The sequence below is a fragment of the Apteryx mantelli genome, chromosome 1 (assembly GCF_036417845.1).
Source record: "Apteryx mantelli isolate bAptMan1 chromosome 1, bAptMan1.hap1, whole genome shotgun sequence".
Lineage (NCBI taxonomy): Eukaryota > Metazoa > Chordata > Aves > Apterygiformes > Apterygidae > Apteryx > Apteryx mantelli.
Genome location: NC_089978.1, coordinates 74828789 through 74850864, shown reverse-complemented (window position 1 = coordinate 74850864; position 22076 = coordinate 74828789). Strand labels below are relative to the sequence as shown.

Here is a 22076-nt window from a genome sequence, read left to right as displayed (position 1 = left end):
GGACTACCTTACCCTGATCTGTCATCTCTGAATCTCAGATCTGCTGTGAGTCTTCAATGTGCCTAAGGATTTCCTTCTCTTTTCTTCCTATCTGTCCTCTATGGACACCTTTTTTTTCATAATGAGATGCTCATGATTGCACCAAAGCTTCTTTGAAACTAAAAAAAGTAACTGAATACAGCTTTATTCAACATCAGAAAGAGTGGGAGAATCCAACCTGGTTTTGCTTATAAATTATTCAAAAAAATAAATAAAAAAAAGTGCAGTCACGAATTCATGGGCTTGATCCTAATTCCTTTGAAGTCAATGGCAAAGCTCTAGCTGCCTTCGATGGTGGAAGGATTGGTGCCCATCTGGCACCAATTTCAGTAGCAGGAGAGTCTCTGTTAGAGACAGTCAGGAGTTTACTGACAACTGGGTTTTTCATCAAAAAATGCCAGTTCATTAGAACTGAAATCCTTCCCTGGAATATGCTAGTTTTGACAAGACATCCATCAGGAAATTTTCTCTCAAATCATGGATCAGCTAAGAAACACAGCAATGACCCAGGATACAATGATTCAGGAATTCAGGCAGGTGCCTCCAAGTTCAAAGTCCCTGCTCTGCGTAATGGCAACTGGAGACCTGAAAATCGACTGCCACTTTCATGGGAGAAAGCCACCATGCCTCTGGCCATGCTGAGTCTCCCTCACTCTTTCTCTTGTTAAACGGAAAAACTTTTCAATGATGCTATTTGAGGAATACTGTGGAAACTGTTGAAATCTCCAGAATGTGCAGAGAACAAGAATCCCTCTTTCGATTGACCTCAAGTGTCTGGTACCTTGAGGTGCCAGTTTTGCATAGTAGTTTTAAGTTTTCTAGCCTATACGCTCAGAGGTATTATCAAAATAACGCGTGGCTGCTGAGCCACAGGACAGTCATCATTGCACTGAGTCTGCCCCAAATACAAAGAATTGCAACAGTTCACACCAGTTACTGCAAGGAAAGGAAGCCCTCTAAAGTAGCTTTGTGCTGAAATTCAGAAACCCTTCACTTGCAGAAACTTTCACTTTGAGCCATTTGGATCTTCAAACCTGAGCACGGGCTAGAACAGACACTGCAGTTCCTGGAGCAGAGCTGTGCACATTGCAAGTGAACAAATACCACCAATGAAGGCACAAGATCTCTTCAGAGTCAATGAACCCATCAAAATTGGAGTATTAAAGCAAATGACTCCCAAACTAAGGCATGTGACCCCAAATAATTATCAGTGGGCTTGTGAACCAGGCAATACTACACTCACACTGTTGTGAGAACCCTTGTCTTTTTCCTAGCAGCACTGGCCACAAGTTACCTGACTGTACATAAGCCACAGGCTGCTAGACACTACATTGTGCCCTTTTGTTCATTCTCTGAGATTTGTTTGGAAAACAAGACTGTAGTTGTAATGTTCAGGGTTGTATGAAGGAAGCAACAATATCATAATTTCTTTTTTTAAGGAAAGCACTTGCTTCAAGCTTATGCTGATAAAGTATGAAAGAAACATTAAAAAATATATATGCTGAAGTACTTTCTGAATTTGATTACAGGAGTGTTCTGGTGGACAATGAAAAAAAGGCCTACATATACCCCACATGCAATGTTGCCTGCAGAAAGCTTAAAGCTGGATAAACCTGAGAAGTTCTTGGAATTACAATACAAGGAGCACACGGGAAAGCCAAAGTCATTTTTCTAGCATTGCAAGGCTTCACCTATATTTGAGCAAGCAAGGAGTCTTTGTCGAGGTGATTTACAACTTTGTGTAGAATAAAAAAATCTCATGCAATTGGGGAAAATTAAGTTTTACCTGCTGCAACTGAAGATTACTCGTGGGGAATTGCACACAAATAAATGTACTGCTGTCTCTATCTCTGATAAAACAGCGAAATGAAGGATGAAAGCAAGTGCCAGGAAAAAGCTTTGGTTCAATTGTTTGTAAAAGGAACTTCAAGCAGACATCAGCACTAAAAGGTTGTGATAAACAGTCCCTTAGCCTGTGTGCACTATATATAGGGAAGAGCCATTTTTGAGGACAGACTGTTCTGACTCCTGCTTCCCAGATACAAGACAGCAAAGGAATGCTGAATGTGCTACAGGGCTATTTGCAATAGAATAATGTCCCATGGGACTGTATCGTTAGATATCGTGTGCAGGGAGCTCCTGCTACAGTTGGCTACAGAACAGGGTTGCTTGTGGTGAAGAGCTGCCCCATCAGTTCTGGGTTCACACTACGTGTTTCACTGAGAGCAAGTAACGTTAAAGGATCCGAGCCACCAGCTGAGCAGAGTTATGAAAGCTGCCACTCCATCAGAGAGCTGTGTCTAGGCTTTGGATTCTCTATTTGCCAATCTGGGTGAAAAAAATGGTTCGGGACATGATGTGCTGTTGTTTCAAACAAGAGCCTGATAACTCCCTAGAGGGACAGTACTGAAACGTTTCAGTGAAATGGGAGATGAACTATGTGCAAATGGCCACAAACCAGGATATGGTGATCTTCTGTGTGACAGGGAGATAGGACTTGCCTATGCAGATGGCATTTAAAAAGAATTTTTTCTGAGAGAGGCAGAAGTTACCAGCCTGCATTTGTGTCTCATAGTTGCCCTATCCTGCTATTAAGCTGTAAGCTCTGCTTGAAATTATTTGTGCATTTAAAGTGCTTCCTTCCCGCACAGATGTGCTGATGCCTGGTAATACAGTGCAGCGCGCTCTCTTTCAGTGGAAGCACTAATTTGCATCCTTCTCTTCCCTGCATTTTTTACACAATTTTTACACAAGTTTGTCTTACCTTGGAGACCTTTATGCTTCTGTCATATTTGGTAAAAAGTGGGAAATAGATTGGAAAGGCATTAGGAAGGAGTGGCTGTTAGACATGGCATAACCATGCACATCTCAGTTGTTTAGAAAGCCTGAGAAAGCTCTGAAAGCTGGTCTGTAAGACAAGAAAATGTGTTTTCTGGGCAACATGATGATGTAATCAGGTTCACAACCCTCCCCCCTCATTTTCTGGAAGAAAAATCTGACGAAGCTGAACTATGATGCATTCCCTCAACTCTGCAAATTCTTGACTGAAAATGGCAGCTTTCAGCTTCATGTTCACAGTATGACTATCCCTTAACTAGAGGAACCGTTTGCAGCCTTCTTGGGAGAATCAGAGATACTAACATATGATTGGGTGCAAGGCCGAGGTCAGAGTCAAATGTTTCTCAACTGACTTGTCAACAGCTGCAGTCAAGAAGTTCATTGAACTCGCTGGCTATGAAACTAGAAAATGCTATTTGTTCTACTTCCTGAAATTGATTTCTGGTTCAGTGTAGAGGACACGTACCAAGCTCTGTTGAGTCATGCAGTGAAACTGCTAGTGCCTTTCCCTCTTGTATATGTATCTAAAGCTGGATTCATGCTCTGGTTTCTCTCAAAGAGTGCTCTGCCATGGATGTCACTGTTAGATAAGAGGTGTGCCATTCCATCAGCACCAATGAGCTTTGAGCAGATCTGTCAGGGTGCTCAGGCACATGTGTCACATTACTGCAATAAAGTATGATGATTGCTGGCATTAGTCATTTTTACAACATCCATATGCAAATGTTGTTTATGTTAGCATGCTACAACTGGAAGGAATTTGGAAAACCACTGCTCGAGGCCATGCTGTTTGAGTTCTGAAATGGCAAGATTAATGGACTAACAAAAATTTGCACAGTAGGAAATCTTTCTGAAAGTGCAGAATACTGGTTTGGGGGGGGGAACTCTTCTGTTTGTGGAATTACTCAAGCTCACATATTTTTCTAACACATTCCTTTTTGAAAATGGACTGCCTTGGATTGCACCTATATTCTCTAGGCAGAGAGACAACTTGTCCCGAGGGAACTGAATTTCAGAATTTCCTTTTGCAAACTGTGACCACACCATGTGATATAGTCACGCAGAGACATTTGTTAATAATACTTTATTATTTTTGTCATTAAATGCTGAAGAGCTCCCACCATGGATCAGAACCCCATTGTGAGAAACACTATAAAAACATTATGCAAAAAGACAGCTCTTGCCCCAAAGAAATTACAATCTAAAATGAAGACAAGAGACAACATATAGATACAGATAAAGTATAAAATGAGACAGTCTTGTCAACCAGATGGGCAGAGAACTTGGCACACCATGAGTCTTCTGTGGGCATTACAGCAAAAAACAATTTTAGAAAGGTGTCTGGAGAAGCAATGCTGATGCAGTTGTGCAGATGTTTTTGAAGCATTCTTCACAACACTGAGGAGCACCATGGAAGAAAATAAGAATTTCAAAATCTGAGAAAAGTGACTGGCATCACTGACTGATCAAAGTCAGGAGCTGATTTTTCAGTGGTAAATAAAAGATTGTAGGTAGAGTAAGAAACGAGTAATCAAAGGTCTGCAAATGAGGGCAAGTTGTGTGTGTTCAACATGATAAAAAAAATGGCAGCCAGAGGTCTACAGAAACAAAGAAGGGGCAGCAGATGAGCACTCTGGAGGGATATGAATGAGGCAGGTCTGCATTTGTTAAGGATGGAAAAAAGGATGTTGGAGTAATCCGGATACAAGGTGATAAGTGTTTGATCTCTGTGGATGTTCAGCAATCAGGATCTGACATGACCAAAGACTAGGTAGGAGTGCCAGTCGCATGGATGAACGGAGCCAACTGTGAGGATGATTCCCACTTGCAACATCTTTATTACTTGCCATGAAAGCACATTTAACTCTCTGTAACTAATGACCAAATGGGAATAGTCACACACACAAATCTGACAGTGCACTGCATAGAAACCTCTGGTACGCACTGAGCAAAAGTTGCTCTATGCAAAAGCAGCCAGATGCATCCTCAGAGCAGCATGGAGCTGCCTTTGTTATGACCTTAAATCTTCTTTTTTTGAGTCAGATTCAGTCCCCAGGAGCCCTCTTGTGCCATCACGGACATGCAAATAACAAAAACTAGAGGTGGCACTTGAGAAGGAGCATGGCCCTGAGCAGCTGCTGCAGAGAAGCCCCCTCCCTTCCCCCAGTTGTTGTGGTGCAGAGAAGCCCAACATCGAGAGCTTCCAGACCTTGTCATGGCTTGGGGGACTACCAGGAACAAGGTATCAAGCACCTCTATAGCCCTCCTTCCACCCCAGTAATTCATATATTCAGGGAGAGGAAAAACAGGCAGCCCCTGACTCAATACAACCACACTTCTCTCTCTTGAGCAAAGACCAAAGGAAGGAAAAGGCTTGGCTGGGAACAAGCAAGCCTAAGTACTAAACTGGAGCCAGCAGAAAAGATGGCGAGGCCATATTTCTACCCTCAAAGAGAAGACACGTAGTCCCTTCTCCTGGGGCAAGAGAACAAAGGAAGGAGGAGACAAGAGGAAAGCAATCCCCTGTAAATTCCATACTCTGCTGCCATGGTAAAAGCAGATCAGAGAAAAAGGAGCAAGGAGCTCCCCAGCAAGAAACACCCCACCGAGCCTTACTTCCCCACTGACAGCAAGGTGGACAGGGTTTGAACCAGGAGCACTCTCCCTCCTCCTGCAAGGCTGCCTTCTTCTAGAGAAACAGGTAAGGGAGGCAGAGCTCCCTCTGCCCTCAGTTCCCTCTCTTGAGCCACAGAGCAAGAGGAGAGAGAGTATCTCCAGTGTGAATCCACCACTGCCTGAATGCTCTGGTGCCTCTCCTGATTTGCCCCAAGGTTTCCAGAAAAATTCTATTATGGCAAAATTCTATTATGGAAACCTCTCTCATGAAACTTCCTGCCAATCTGATTCAATTGTGCCTAAACAGATTGGAGGGCTTCAAAGTCAGATTTAGAGCAGGGCACTCCCTCCAGCCTTACTGAAACTGAGGCTAATATTATTAACCTTGTTTACAGAGTACCTAGTGCTGCTTTGTCATAAAATAATAACTAAATAAAATAATAAGATAATTTGAGGGAAGACCAGGAGGAAGAGGGGGTTGCTTGTGCATAGCCAGTGCTCCTTACCTCACTGTTTTGATGTGGTGTCTTAGAGCACAGTTCACCGACGGTATTGCCTACAGAATATCTGTGGGGTGAGGGTTGCTGCCTTGGTCACATTTCCCTGAGGTATAAGTGGCCAAATGCCCTCCTCTTCCATTTTCTGTCCCCTCCCCTGTGTCAGCACAGATGTTCACGTGGTTATGCAGTAAGTGGGATGAGGGAACAGATGTGACTGAAAACTAAAAATTCAAAGACAACTAAAATGAGTAGCTTTCCACAGGATGCGTTCCTTGATCCATCTCAGCACACAGCCATGTGTCTGGTAGTTCTGGAACAAGGGAGGCAGCAGGAACATGTTGTCACAGATAAAGGAAAAGCAGGACAATCCCTTTGGCAGCAGCCCTTGCTTTTGTCAGATTAAAATAACCACAGTATCACACCCCAAAATAGTGCAACAGAATATAAAAATAAACAGCGGTTAATCTAGTTTGTAAAGGAATAAAGGAAATAAAACCAAGAACTTGCACCAAACACAAAGGAGCGAGCATTCAAGAATCCTGTGCTCTCTATGACAAAATCTGGAAAAGATGGAACTACCCAAATTAATTCCAACTCCCTCCTCCTGTTTCTCATTTTTGTTTTTAATTTGCTTGTACTGATTCCTTTTCTAGTTTTGTGAACTTGGTTTTCTTGACACTCCACACTAACACCTAACAAAATGTTAGGGGATTTGAGACTTAATCCAAACATCTGTTTTTGGCATACATAGTGACATTTTTGGGCTAAAAATCAACTTCACATGTTATTTTTGTTGTTTGAGGAAAGCATTCTGTACATATCTGCACTCCTGGGTCTCTCATGCGTAGTATAGAGAGCGCTCAACCATTCCAGGAGCTGTTGCAGTAAGAAGTAGTAAGCAAAATTCATAGTTTCATCCTATAAGGAAGGTATTGTTCTTGAAGCTACTGTTTTTTGAAAGTTTTAAGGGTCAAGCCTAACCAAACATTGTGACTCTTCATTAAGGCAGAATAATATTTATGTAACATGCTATCTTCTGAGAACTGAGACAAGGGAGGGCTCTAACAGGCATCCTCCAGCAAATCATATTGCATCCATTTACAGTGTTATGGACACCAGCTGTCCATCCTGTCCCTCTGTTGGAGGCTATCACACCCATAACAGGAATGGCAGAAGACAACATGGGCCTCCACCTCCTCCAGGCTTGTTCATATGCTGTTACTCTAACAGCAGGCCCACTTTTCTTCAGCAATCCTAGGACTAGTCCTGGGGCTGATGTGTGGAAACATTTTGTCCTCTGCTCTGAGGGTGGTGGCTGTCAGCAAAGGGGCAGAGAAGACAGCTGATTTGCCAGGGAGCATCTCCCAAAGCCCTAATGCACTCCCTCTGTGGCTGCATTTTGATGGCTGATCTCCACTGTTAGAGTTTTACAGAACTAGGAAAGCTCTCCAAGGAGGAAGCTAATTAAGACACGTAACATACAATAACAACAACAACAGGAAACAAAAAGAAGAATGTCTGTTTGAGAAATAATGAAATCCTTTAGGATATTGTTTTTAATTAACTGCTAGACAAATTCAGTATCTGTTGACATTTAGCTTCTTAATATACATTCATGCATTAGCTTTAGGTGAGCGAGACAGATTTTCTTTTCAAAAGAAAAGAGACCCCAAGAATTCAGTGTGGCTGAAACAATCTTTAGAAGCTGTCAGAGGTGATCAATGGCTGGAAAAGACAAAGCCTCATTCACGTGACTCCTCCAGAGAGCGACCAGATTACTGATGATGTGCTCTAGAGCTGCCTCAGGACCCTGGGGCAGTGTATACACTGAAAGGGAAATGGCACAGATGCCCTCAGAAACCTGTGCTGCTATTGAACCATATCACTCTGAAGTGTGATGTAACAGAAGAACATTAACTTTGAGGCAGAACCCAAAACTCAGCGTAGAAATAGCAGAAACAAGACAGAATGGCATGTAGGAATGAAAAACATTTATTTGAATGTATGCACAGTTCAGAAGTGTTGGAAGTAAAGGGAAGGGCAGATGAGTAGCACTGTATGCTAATAGCATTGGGGAAGTGACAGCATATTTAAAACACAGCAAGGTCACTCTCCTGTCATTTCACGCTGTGGAAGGATGACAAACAGGATTTTGCAGGGGAAGTGCTGCAAGTCCATAAGCGGACTATGGTCAGAGATCAAAGTATTGTTATCATATCAAGAACGAAAGTCAGTCCATCTAACTTAGGTACCTAACTTGCAATTCAATTTTAGGTACCTGGTAGGTAGAGCTTCTAGGAGGAATTGGAAATGCCCAATTCAGATACCAAAATGATATATATGCCTTTGAAAGTCTCAGGAAATGGGCTTATTTGCCAATGTTGGGTGAATAAGTTGGCTAGACTGGAAACCTACTAATAGCCCTGCAGAGTTGTTTCTGTAAAATAAACCTAGGAAATTAAGATGTTACTAACAGGGGGCAGGTGGGGAAGATATTCCTGAGTGTGACAGCTGACCAATTTCTAGTTCAGCAGTCTCTGAAACAAGAGGTGCTAATAGTTTGAATGTGTTTTTGATTGATAGAAAAATTGGTCATAATGTAGAAATCTGAATTGAACTTAATTATGAGTTCATTTATTTGAACGTAAATAAGAGGACAAACAAGAAAAGACCTGTAACTAAGACTGCCAATTTCAAAAAGGCAATTTTTCACAACCTATGACAATGTCTACATTTACATGCTGCTTCACACCACAGCTCATCACAGGTGTCATGATTGGGCTGGAGAACTACTCAAATGTAACATGGCTCTCACCTACCTCTGTACTCAAATTTCCTTTCTGTGGTGTCTATCTGAGACAAATTTGGGACATAAGTGAAACATGCTCCCAGATACAGACACCAGAAAGCAATCCTGCATCCACTTGTACAGATGTAGCCTAAGGGGAGTGATTATAAAAGGTCTATGGAGCCGAGGAGCTAAGCTAATCTAACTCAGAGGGAGCCTGGAATTTGTCTAAGTCAAAAGTTGACAACGCCAGGTGAATTTGTATCCTAAGGATGGAGGAAAATCTCATAGAAACTTGTAGGAATAATCACCTCAAAAAGGATATTAGAAATTAACAGATAACTTAAGAGGAATGGAAAGAAGGACGGATCAGCAAGGAAAACTTTTGACTTAAAGGTAAATAAATAAATAAATAAAGGAGAAAAAAGAATTGCCTAAAGTCATACTGATTTACATTTTACATAAGATATTAAAATAAAGAGCAAAAAGTTCTTTCTTTATATAACCAAAAGGGGAAAGAAAAAATTGAGCCATTATGTAGGTGGGACAGAGATTAAAAATAATGTATATATTACTTCCAAACTAGTGAGAATTGTACACCAGGAGAAAGTTTCCAGTAGCAGTATGAGATGCAAATACAATTGTGAAGATATTTCTTGACTGACTTATGAATAGGATTGTATATTACCTGATTGTCCACAATAGCTAAAGTTTTATTATGCAGAAATGACTGCCATGTGTTCTTATTAGTAAAGAGAAATATGTATTAAAGGGTGACAGCCTGCACTAAGAACAAATGTTATTACACAGAAATCCTAGACCTGTGGAAATGTCTTTCCTTTGGGCTATACCTTTCTCAGGTGGAGAACACAAGAGTTTTCACTGGGAGACTGGTAAATGGTCAATATATTTATATAAGCTAGAGAGATTGAAACTGGCAAAAGCAGTGAAAACAATACACTGAGAAGATGGATGTATTCCAGAAGTGTGCAACAGACACTTACCTAAAGTTTTCCCTAATGAATGGCATGACATTTGGATGTTTAATCTGCTTTCCCCTTCCAGGTGCTAATGTTCTTAGTTCTGCTGACTGGCACCACAATTATTTGAAGTTCTTTGCATTATTTTACTTGGCACGTGTGAGCCAAAACTTTAAATCAATGACTTTTATCCATGGATTGACATGAAAATAGTAGTAGGTGTATAGATTCCTACCGAGGTCCCTCCTGCAGCCTACAACACAACTTCTGCATGTCCTACTTTGAATGAGGAACATGGAAAATACAGATTTTATATCGCATTCACATAGAAACCTGGTACTAAAAAGTATCATTGGAATATTCTATTACATTGTATGCAAGAGGAAAACAAGCAGCACCAGCTTTTTAGATACTATGAACATGCAAGAGTGAAAGTCTTAAAACAATGTAATTATGAAATTTGAAAATGCATATCAGTAACAAAGCTTTTCAATAGAAATTAGCTGAACACCTCTTAGAGCTTACATTATTGTCAGCTTAACAAGATTCTTATTCCATTTTTATCTGACACACAAAAGGAGCAAGAACAGAAAAAAAAAATCAATTCTGGTGTTAATGGATATAATTCTTAACTCATTAGTGTTACACCTACTTACTACTGGGATAAATTTGCCCCTCTGAGATTTAGTAAGTCAGCTTTTCTAAAATCATCTACCGTTTCACTCTATTCACCTTTCAAAAGCTTCCATTTTTATTAGCATTAAATGATATTAGTAAGACTAAAATGAGCCAATTTGGCAGTCCTGAAAGACAGAGATTGTACTTTCTTTTTGGAAAGGACACCAAAGAAACTTTACTCCAGTGACTGTCTAATGTTTCTATTTTTTTGAAGGATGTCATAAAGGCGACTCTGAAAGGTGCAGAAAATGCTGCCATAGAGACCACACACATATAAATGAAAGGTCAGATATCAAGGCTGAATTAATTTTGAGAGACCCATAGGTACCTGTCTGTCCTGTAGCTGAACAGAGGAACCAAACAGATTTAGGAGAGAGAAAATGTAGACAGGGTAACACTTATTCATTGATGTTGAAAATGATCAAAACATCTATCACAGCTAGAAACACACACACACACACAGATTTGAAAAAAGGCAAGCACAAAATCTGCCATGCAGACTGAATACCAGACCATGGGCCACACCACCAGGAAAACGTATAAAAAATACTGAAGTTAAGCAATAGCCGGCTGGGCTATAGGAAGGACTTTGCTCTTTTAAAGTGATTCTCTGAATCTTCCTCTTAGAGTAGATAGTTATTCTAAGTCTTCAGAATAAAAACACACTGACACAAACACACATACTTAACTATTTGCCAGCTTTTAACCACAAATTCTGCTTGGAACAGGGGTCTCTGTGACGCTATTTTATGCCCATGTCTGTGATCCTGGCAGATATGCTTGGATACCCCTGTATGGGTTAAACTCTTTTTAAGATAACTGGAAGATCAAGCTGTACAGCACAAAAATCATTAAACGTGCTGCTCTGCAAAGCTAATTTCATCATGTAAAATGACTGTTTCCTTTAAGAATTGCATTTGGCTTTGGCTTCTTCAATTTTTACCCTTTTGGCCAACCCCTTTTTAAACACTGACTTGCAAGGACTCTTTTTCCCCTGGGTCTCATGGGAGCCTCTGGATCTATGCTGCAGGGTCCTGAAACCATCAGATCTGCCCATTCTCCTCCTCCCTCTTTCTCCTAGACCCCCCTTCCATCTTTTTTTCCTTTTTGACTGTGAAGAACAGAAGATCCCCCTTACGCTGCTTTGCTGCTCTGTAAAAAGAATTTTAAAACTCCTAATATTATTTAATCACAGCTTTCAGTGCCCCTGCTGCAATAAAACATAACAATGGGCTGGCACTTCATCAATAGTAATTTGCTGACATCACAGTCACAGTAGCGCTGGACATAATTGCCCTGCTCGGCCGCTGACTCCATAAGGTTTCTTGATCTCAGTCAATACTTCTTTGTACTGGGGCTACAGTGAGAATTTCTGGTCTAACAACTCAGCTTTGTAATTTACACTTCCTGACCACCTGCGCAGGATCCATCCCTCCAGTTAATCAGCATACTATTGCCCCCAATTTCATTCCTGCATATTTAAATTAAAATCTATTCTTCATTATCCTCAATTTTACACATTAAAGCACAACACTTAACTTCCAAACAGAGATAATAGCTCCTTCATTCTTAATAACTGCTAACTCAAAGACAGTAAAATAAGAGAAACTTAGGACTTTGAATTCCTTAGAGGTCCAAAGTCTTCCCAGCAAGAATAGGATCTCAGACCACACAGATTATTAATAAGATGTTTATTGCAGGACAGAAGGCACCTTGAGAATTAATTTGATTATGTTGTGTTTTTTCTGTAGACAAATAAAACATAAATTATCACCCCAAATGTCTTCTACTGGCAATGAAGGACAACAACAAGTAAGAAAAAAATAGTGTAAATTCTCACTGACAGAACATACGGTGTGTGAGACTCTGTAAAAGTCACCATTGTGAACTGCAAATATTTATTACTTACACTATCGGAGCTTCCCTGAATTTGAGACAGAGATGACACTATAGAGACAGGAAAAAGCCTCTCCCCAGAGAGCTCTCAGACAATGTTTCAGATTGGGTGGCTTTGCAAGTACCCTTGCTGAACATTTAAGGAGTAAGACATAGAAAACATGCCACATTATACTGTATGTTATATGGCTATGTGGAAAACCGCACATAATAATACTGAGATATGGATGTTCTAAAACACCACAGGGAGCAAATATATTTGATATCTTTGTCTAGCTTTTTGTGCCACTGCTCTGTGAAAACACAATCTTGCTTTAATAAAGTGGCCTTCACAGGCACAGCAGAGTCCTTTACAGAAGCAGACCACTGTAAAATTCAGTAACACAGGGTGGAAAGAAGATGAAGGGAGCCTAAGAAGACACTGCAGCCTTTTATGTCAGCCAACTGACAAGCCCAAGTGCTAGAAGCCAGTGGAGCCCTGATTATGAATTTACTAATTGCTTGCTCTTCCTGAGAGGCACCCAGGAACAGGTCAGGCGGCAGCAGTAGCACTGCAGTTCATCCCTCCTTCCAACCCCACTGTGGCTTACAAATGCAAATGTTTTGTAAGAGTACTTGCAAGAGCCTTTCTTCTAAGTATCCATGTGTGGGGTGCAACAGAACATTTCCACAAAAAATGTCTCACCAAAGGTGGGGCAGAACAAATATTATACTCCCCGGTCATAGTTCCGGCAGGCTCAACTCTAAGATCCCTGAAGAAACCAGCTAGTTATTTTAAGGCCTGGAGTGCAGTAGTGAGGCTCTTGTTTGTCCCATGGGAGGAGCTGGGGACGCTAGAGCCGGCCATTAGAGATGGACTATGGGTTGGAATTCACTCCATCCAGAGTGAATGGCTTTGGAGCCAACTCCATTCAAAAGCCCATCCGCTTTGGCCGATCGGCTCACACAAGTGAAAGACTACCAGGCAAGCTAAGTTTTGCTCACTCTGCACGTTTGGCCAAGATTTTCAAAACCACTTAATGAACTTGGACACACTCAAGGAGTGTTTTTAGATTCAAGTACTATTTTTTCAATGGAATTATTTTATAAACTTTGATGTTGAGATTTGCAAAACTATTTCGGGATTTGGCCAACTGATTTCTCTTAGTCTTTACTATAAAGTAACATCTGAACCTGGCAACAGTGAGAAACTTGCAAACTCCAATAGCTGCATAAGCTCATTTCATAGTCAGAACAAGGCCTCCATTCTCTGGGATATAGATGAAACAGGTGGCTGATGTTTTTGTCTGGAGGATTATTTCATGTTGGCTTTACAAACCACAGTAAAAATCTTCATGCCCATGTCATCCAAGTATCTCATTTGAAAAGTCCTTTAAGCCTCCTGATATGAAATTTATATAGATAAATATATGTATGTGTATATACATATAACTGTATGCATAAATGTATATCTGTATTTATTTTCTATATATGAATGTATATGCACACACACATTCATATGTCCCTTGGTCCTGCGTGTCTGGCTGTTTGCATCTGTTTAGAAACTTCCAGTATTGCTGTTCTGATTCTGCACAGCGATATCTCTTGTTCCTCTGTGGCTGCCTGGGATGTGCTACCGCTTGGAGAACTTCAGTGAGACACATTCCCAACAGGCTGTTTTCTCTGAGGCTTGGAGCCCTTCATCCTAAGAGAGCAGTTATTAAAGGGAGCAGGCATCTAGGGGTGGGAGAGGGATCAGTAGACTCTACAGTGTGTAGACAGTGCAAACACATACGGCCTGCAGGCAAAACTAGAGTTGGGGAAAGGTCGCAGGGTGTAATAGTGGCTGGTGGTGCAGAGGTCCCCATTTCACTTTTTCTGTAGCAAAGTTCAGAACAGTCACATTGCAAAACGGGACAGGAAAGAGAAGGGAAAAATGATGAGATCTCAAGAAACCCAGGTCTCCCATATAATCACAAGAAACCAAGAAGGTCTTATGCTTTCAGAACAGAAGAAAACTAGTCATTAACTTATGTGAGGCAGCTGGTTTCCCAATAACAGCTCCTACACATTCTGGTTTTAGTATTATTGTTCTTGTCAACTGTAGGAATGCAATATATATAAAATGACAGTTTATTCCAAATTGGTCATTGTTGGAGTTAATAATTAGGCAGTCAAGCACTAATTATCTCTGTTTTGTCTCAAACCATTAACTAAGAAATTTGGAGAAGTAATTTTGGAGGAACGCCTTAAAGCTGCAAACAGTAGGGTGGGATCTGCTGTGCACACAAGAGACATCACTCTGAAGAGTTACACCAGCATAAGCCTTGGAGCAGGATCAGGCCAATACTGTTGTATGGGAGCTCTGAATATCAGATGCAGAGTGGCAGCACGCTGCACTGGGAAAAAATATGCACATGTGTGGTGCTCAGCAGCTCTTTGCAGCACTGGTTCATCCCTAAAAGAGGAAAGCTCGACGAAAGCATTATCTGGAGCTCAGAGAGCAGAAAAACTCTGACAAGGCCATCATGAGTGCACATTCATGTAGGGGTCACTGGAGCTCTTCTCCTGAGCAGGGGCTGGCTGGCTGAGCATAGGCAGAAGGATGTACAGGAGTGGAAACAGGTGGCAAAATGGGACTGCTCAGAGGACATGAGACCTAAGTGTTTACTCTGAAATAAACGTCTCACATGAAAATGACTTAAGGAAAGTGCTTGGGATAGGGACACTCTTCAAGACTTCAAATATAACTGAATCGTGGAAAACATCCAGCTAAAATAATGCTGCAGATCCAATATAAAAGCAAAACAGATGGATTCTGACCTCATGCAACACTTCCAGAATAAAAACCAGACAGATGAGAGCCATCATTGATAGGGAAAGGCCCAAAGAGCCTCTCCTCCCACCTGGGAGCCCAGGTGCAAAAGTTGCCCTTATAAGCAAGTCATTGCCTTCCCCTATGGAGGCAACTATACTAGGTGTGCTTGGGCCAGAGCACACACTGGGCAAAATTTTCCCCTAGCATAAGTCAAAGGGTTCTGTGGGAATCAGCAGAAATATGCCGAGCTACAGGAGATGAGAATCTGGCCCAGGCATAAGAGACTTGGGCACAAGGGTTGAGCTGTCAGGGTTCCCACTGAGGCAGTAGACACCTGTAACACCCCCTCTGAAGAGCTGTGCTTTCCAAGCACAGCTGAGCCAGCCCAGCTGCTCCTCATGTGCTTTCTGACATCAACGGGGATAGCAAAGTGTTTACCGAGAATGTAAAGAATGGGAAATGCCATGGCCAAGGGAATGCAGGGAGATGCAGAAGGCTGTCAGCAGCACACTTCTCTTCTAAGGTGAGTGAAAAATGAAGCTGCATAGTGAAATCCACTATGGTGACCATCCTCCCCTATTTTCCATATGTATTGTGGAGATTACACTAAAACATGAGATGGGAACAGTCTAGACAGTTCATAGCATATATTTTTGCTGGCTGCTTTAAATTGACCAAGATGATAGCATATTCACACTGTGTCTTAGAGCAGAGCACCCAAACTTCCCTTTTCAGTTATTCCAGTACAACTTCTCCTCCTCATTTAAGGATCTCCAAGGTTATCCTACTCCTGTGGGTGCTAAAATAAACACAGGAGGCCAAGAAAAGCTCACACAACCTCTCATGAACTTACCTCAACATAGAGGATAGGGAAAATACCAATCTTGTCTCCCAGCATTCCTTCTGCCCAGTTATCATCTACCCTCCTGATGACAGTCAAAATTTCATCCTAAAAATCAGAAACAAACAAAATACATAATCAGTTTTTTCTATAGCGAGATGCCAGTTTTTACAATTACCCACGTGACAAATAGTAAGAGGAACAAAGACCGTAGACCACATAAAAACGCTACCTGAATCTTGAGCCAGCAGTGCCCCAAGCCTGTCCTCCAAAGTGCATTAAAGCGACTTACAGACAGCTGCAGTTCATGCTGGCTGCCAGCAGCTCCAAAGGCCTGGGCAAAGCAGGTGGGAACAGGCAACTTCTGTTTTCACTAGAGGGACAGGGAGAATATTTGGACCAGGAGGTAGCCTTTAACCCAAAGGAGAAAACTCTTTAGCATAAACCAGCCCCTGTGCTGTTTTATGCTAAAGAGTCTATCCCAGTGCTTGGCTGCTCCAGAAGAAAAATCAAAGGGAAGTCCCAGTAGAGAACAGGTAGACGTCCATCATGAAATGTAAGGTATAGCACGAAGTGCCTAGCAACTAGTCTGCACTGCTGACACACTGAATTTCAGTGTTTTTTTTTTTTTCCTCTTTGAAAAAATGTCAGGAGGTGAGAGAGCAAACCATACAAAAAGGCAAGAATAATATAATGAAAAATAACTTGCATTCAACTGTTGCATTGGCTTCAGTTTAGATAAAAGTTAGTTTTGCAAAACCAATGGCATTTTAATATTACAGTTAATCTAAGCAATACTACAAAAATCTCAGCTGAAGATGTCCTTCTTATGATTACAAAAATGAGATTAAGAAAAGTATAAACAATCAAGTTTCATACTGTTCAAAGGTTCTCTTGATGGAGTCAAAATCTAAAACTCACCAGTGATTAGAAAAGCTCACACAACTTGAAACAAACCCTGAGTCACTCTTGTTTGAGATGCTTAACTCACCAGCTGATTTGTGCTATTATCTGTGTGCTTGGGTTTGTCATAATAAACCAGAACTTGAAGGAGCACCAGTTGTTACAAATACTGCTGAAGAAAACCCTCTCTCCAAGATACCGTTTGGCATACTAAGATCTCATGAAGTGTTTCCTGTGACTGGTGGAAAGCAGTGGGCTGAAAGAAGTTGTAAAGTTAAGTTTGCTGATGTCACTCATTTTCTCATTGCTTCCAATCTTATTCCATTCCTGTGCAGAAATTTAAAACAAAAAAACAACAAAAAAACCCTTCCTCCAGAAGGCTCATTAGTGTTCTAGGAAAATAAAAGCACACTTATCTACATATGCTATCTAACCATCCATGTTAATAATCTATCCATGCTAGCTGTTCAGGCAAGGGGAGGTTTTTTTGCAGCTACTTCTCACAGAGGGAGAAAAAACATTCAAATTCCTAAACTAGAATGCATTGACAATGATTTTAATTGCTAGAAAGTGATCAGAGCAGTGATGTACTTTGCAGATTTTGAACATGTGCATTTTGAAATAGTTTAAATGTTTCCCTTGATTTATTCATCTCAATGATCCATTATGGGAAAGCTAGTAAAAACAGCCACAGACTGAGTCCTTCAGCTATTTATTACAGCTGGAAGGATGCACAAAGAATCTGTGCATTTCATTTCCTGAAGAAATGGATAGTATTCCCTTCCAAAGCCCAGTCTGCATGGACCATTTTTGATCTGTGTAAAGAACTGACAGTAATATGGCTCTGTAAAGTTTCCACATGCTCTTACAAAAGACCAATTATCATAAATTTAGAATGTAGGCAAAGGGGGTAAATGAGGAAAATAGAAGACTGAATTGCTTCAAGAACCTGCCATGGTTGTTCAACTATTTTCTTAAAAGATTTTTTATAAAACCCAAAGCATGATGAGTCTATACTTTCAAGAAGATATATATATATATTTAATCTGTGCGTGCATGTATAAAAATAAAAAATACACATACACACACACATATGCATATATATGCACACACAAGATTAGATACTAAGAAAAATTTTTCTAGCTGTAAAAACACTGAAGTGCTTGATTAGATTTCTTAGAGAACCTGTGAAATCTTCTTTCCTGGAGCAGACTGGACAGGCAGCTGGCAGGAAAGATCTATCCTGAGTTGATGCTGCTCTAGGATGGGGCAGGGAACAAGTGACCTTTCAAGATACCGGTCAGCTTTATTTTCAATACACACATGATATCCAGGTGCATTTCTGTACGCTTATTTTAGCTTGGCTGTGCCAAGTCCGGCTGCCAAATGTGGTCATGTGTGAGACAATCAGATAGCTGCATATCAAGAAACATGCTGACATTCAAAATGTATATCTTTGTGGGAGAGCAAAGTGCAAATCCTTGAGAAAGAATTCCATAGTGGAAAACATTTTCAGAAGGATGTTGAAAAATTCCAGGAATTACAGCAAATCCTGAAACATCACTGAAATTCTTTATTAGTAGAAAGTTTCACTGAATTCACAGCACACGACATTGTTCTACACGCTGAGCTGGCAAAAGTTTCAGCATGAACTATTTCAGTACCTTAAATTAGTTGGATAGCAGTGCTACCTATAAATTCCTAGAAAGGTTCCCAAAAGGATCATGAATAGTAAAGAGCCACAGATCTCTTGGCATGCCACTTAAGCCTTCTGAACTTCACTATTTCACATATACTAAATTGATTTCCAGACAGCATAAGTGAATCCAAGCCTAAAATCTCATTTCAAAAGCCAATGGTATGTACTATAGTTTGACACGGACACCTTGTGCCCTTTTTTTGCCTGTTGCTGAAATCTCTAATTATTTGCTCTCTCTTACTTGCTAAAGTCTCTCTATTCAGCAGTGCCTGGCAGCCTTGCCACAGGCATGTAGGACCTGCAGTTCCAGTTTATAACCATTATCAGAAAGGAAGCCAAAGATAAATCACTTAAAGTCTGATTGACAGAGAAATGAACCCTTTTGTTGAGGAAACAGCACAAAATTACGTCCAATAACAGACATGATTCACAGCCTGATTTTTACTCTAGTCGTTAACGGCCATTAACGAAGCAATACAAAGCAGATGCATTTGCTAGTCTGTAGAGATAACAACTCCATCTAGCACACTGGGGAGATTTCAATGATGGCAGAACGGCAGCACTGCACGGCGCTCTGTGCGCCTGCCGATGACACTTGCCAGCTGGCACGAGAATCCCAATAGCCGGCTACCACAATGACAGTCCCACTGAAAAGCAAATGCCACTTGGATTGAATGCTAAAGGGTTGGGATGTCACTCTGTAGTGATGAACTGGTATTGGAAGTGATAGCTCCAAGACTGGCACAAAACTTGTTAAACACTGCTGTGGGCTGGGAATAAAAATGTTGGAAAATGAAGGAAATAATGAGAGACTGATGTGATTAAAAATGTAATGAGCAATAAAGCACAGGAAACAGTTGACGCTATCTTGACAGGTTTAAAACTCATCTACCACTGGGACAGAGCTTTCAAAGGACCACATGAATCCCTGCATGCAAAGAGTGGTCAAGCACCAAGATAAAACTGTGGGCTAAATCTGGACTCAATCTAAGCCTGGAGTAACTACACAGACAGACAACAATGCAATTGCACCAGATTTACACTACTGTATCTGAAAGCAGAGTCCTTTTGTGCATGGCTTATACCAGAAAACCTAGGATGGATCATTTTCTAAAACAGAGACAACATGAACCCAGGCTTATACTGCGGTAACACATAAGAGGACATTAGAAAGTTGTGTTAAATGAGTATATCCCAGAGGCATGCAATGAGACTCTGTAGGCCGCATGCTGGTTGCAACCATGCTCATGATAATCAGGAGTAACACTTCTGCAGCTGCTGGAGTTAAACCAGTGCAAAACTGACACCAGACTGGAACCAGTCATTACAGAGAGCAAAATAACTGCTGAATGACTGATTTGGCCGATCCCTGCCAAACCCTGAGGAATAATACATAAGTTGCAGATCTAGGATATTTCATGCAGTTGTGGCCACTGCAGAGGGGGAGGCAGTGGGGGGACCTGATGCCTTTACACCTGGCTAATTCAGGAAGAAGAGTTGGGAGGTGCAGTCCACATGGTGTAATAGAATACTAGATTTGATTTTTGTTCGTCACACTGGATACTCACGATGGAGATTTCCTAGTTTTATACTTACAGCCATACATACAAAATTACTATAATTGATTTATTTTTGGCCTTTTAACTTTAGAGCTTTCTGTCTACAGGAGACAAAAAGGGGCAAATGACAGAAGCCCTCTGCAGCACTGCTCATGAAGATCAGTGTAAAACACTCTTTTTCTTGTGTTCCACCTCTGGAACAATAGGACATTTTAATTTTGAAAAAAAAATAGTGACAGGGAAATCCAAATACATTCCTTTGTTTTTCTTTACTACACCTACAGATATTCCGACTGCATCATAACAAAGAGGATGGAAAAAAGAAGAGTCCAGCAAAAGAATAATAAAACACAATAATATGGAAGACCCCTATATTTGATTTCCCTTTTTGTAGTTTCTCCTGCAAGCAAAATCCTTCTTTATTACAAGTAAAGTCCAGTTCTAAATGTCTCATGGCTTTAAATGAGCTGCAGGACTATGGATAGGTTACCCTAGTTTGTATGATTGATGTGCTGATGCAACTCCTCTACCTGAGAAGAGAGGAAAATAGCATAAATGAAATTGAATTCAGGTCCAGGATCTTCAGATGCAAACAGAGACATTCGAATGATGAATATTACTCTGAGTGACAAATCATATCCACAGCAACACAGTACTCAGGACTCTACAAAGGAACTGACTACATCAGCAGATGATCTAAAATCCGGGCTGAACAGCAACCTTCATCAGCACAGGTGACAGCTAAAATTAGCATTGAGAAAAACTGATGAAAACATGACTGTAAGGTCCCAAGATGAAAAATAGATTATTCACTGTCAGAGAGAACAATAGGCAAGACATAAAAATGGTTACAAGGTGACAGTGCATATAGTGGAAGCAACTAAAGAAGAAAATAGCAGTAGAAGTGAAATCAAACCCCCTTGGGGAAAACACAATCATCAGGGATAAAAGGATGGAGACAGTAACATGAGGGTGAAAAAAGGAGAAGAGAGGGATTGAGACTAAAGTTATACCGCAGAAAAAATTGCGGCATGTGAGAAAGACATTGGACAGCCAAGAAAATGAGAACTATCAGCATACGAAGGCAGTTACTGTAAAAAGGGTAATGGCACCAAATATACCAAACACAAAGATGTCTAAGGAAGGCCCTGCTCTAACAAAAGAGACCGCAACCGTCTGCCATACTAATGAAGTTGCTTAGATCATGCAAGCACTGAATATCTTAAGGAGACGAGGAAGACTGCTTACCAGATATGCCGCCATCACTACCCCTGGGCAAACAATGGAAAACAACACGCCAGCAAATATATTTACTAAGAGTATCTCAAAGGTAACTTCTGGCTAACTTTCTCTTATCGCATAGCTACTACTTCTCACTGAGCAGCCATCTCCTCAGAGAGATTCACAGCTCCACAGAGGCTGGGTAGCCACAGTGTTTGCATTGTTTGCAATCAAACACTTTGCTTGCCATAGAGCAAAACTGCTTACAAATCTTTTGTTAAATAAATATGAGAAAGTATATACTCTAGGAAATTGCATTCAGCTGAGAAACACTGCACAAGCAAAAGAGATGTTACATTTGGTGAGAAAATTATATGCTGCGAATAATTCATTCAGCTATAATAAATAGCCTCAAAAGAGGAGGTCAGTAAAACCCTGGTGAAGGATATTTTTATCATCTATTTCATATTCATTTCCAGCATAACTGTTATTACTTTATGTGATACTATAACAGCCACAGACAGCTGAAATAAAACAGAAAATGACAATGAACAGGTTCCCCATAGCATTCAGTGCCATAAATTAACATTAGGGGATATGCTTTATTTTAGTATGGGTTTCTTGATATCCACGAAGCCCATCTAAGGTCAATACAAATTGCTAGGGAGGGGAGGGAGAAAGAGGAAGCAGGAGGGGAGATGAGGAGAGAGGGAAAACATCA

General features: G+C 40.8%; 1 protein-coding gene across 1 annotated transcript in view; it reads right to left on the bottom strand.

Moving 5' to 3' along the window:
* The window catches only part of SH3RF3 (SH3 domain containing ring finger 3), a 259303-nt gene that overhangs the window by 71924 nt on the left and 165303 nt on the right, over positions 1 to 22076 (bottom strand). Inside the window, exon 3 of the mRNA XM_067295285.1 lies at positions 15986 to 16081. Coding sequence (XP_067151386.1) covers positions 15986 to 16081 — 96 coding nt within the window. The remainder of the gene's footprint in view (positions 1 to 15985; positions 16082 to 22076) is intronic.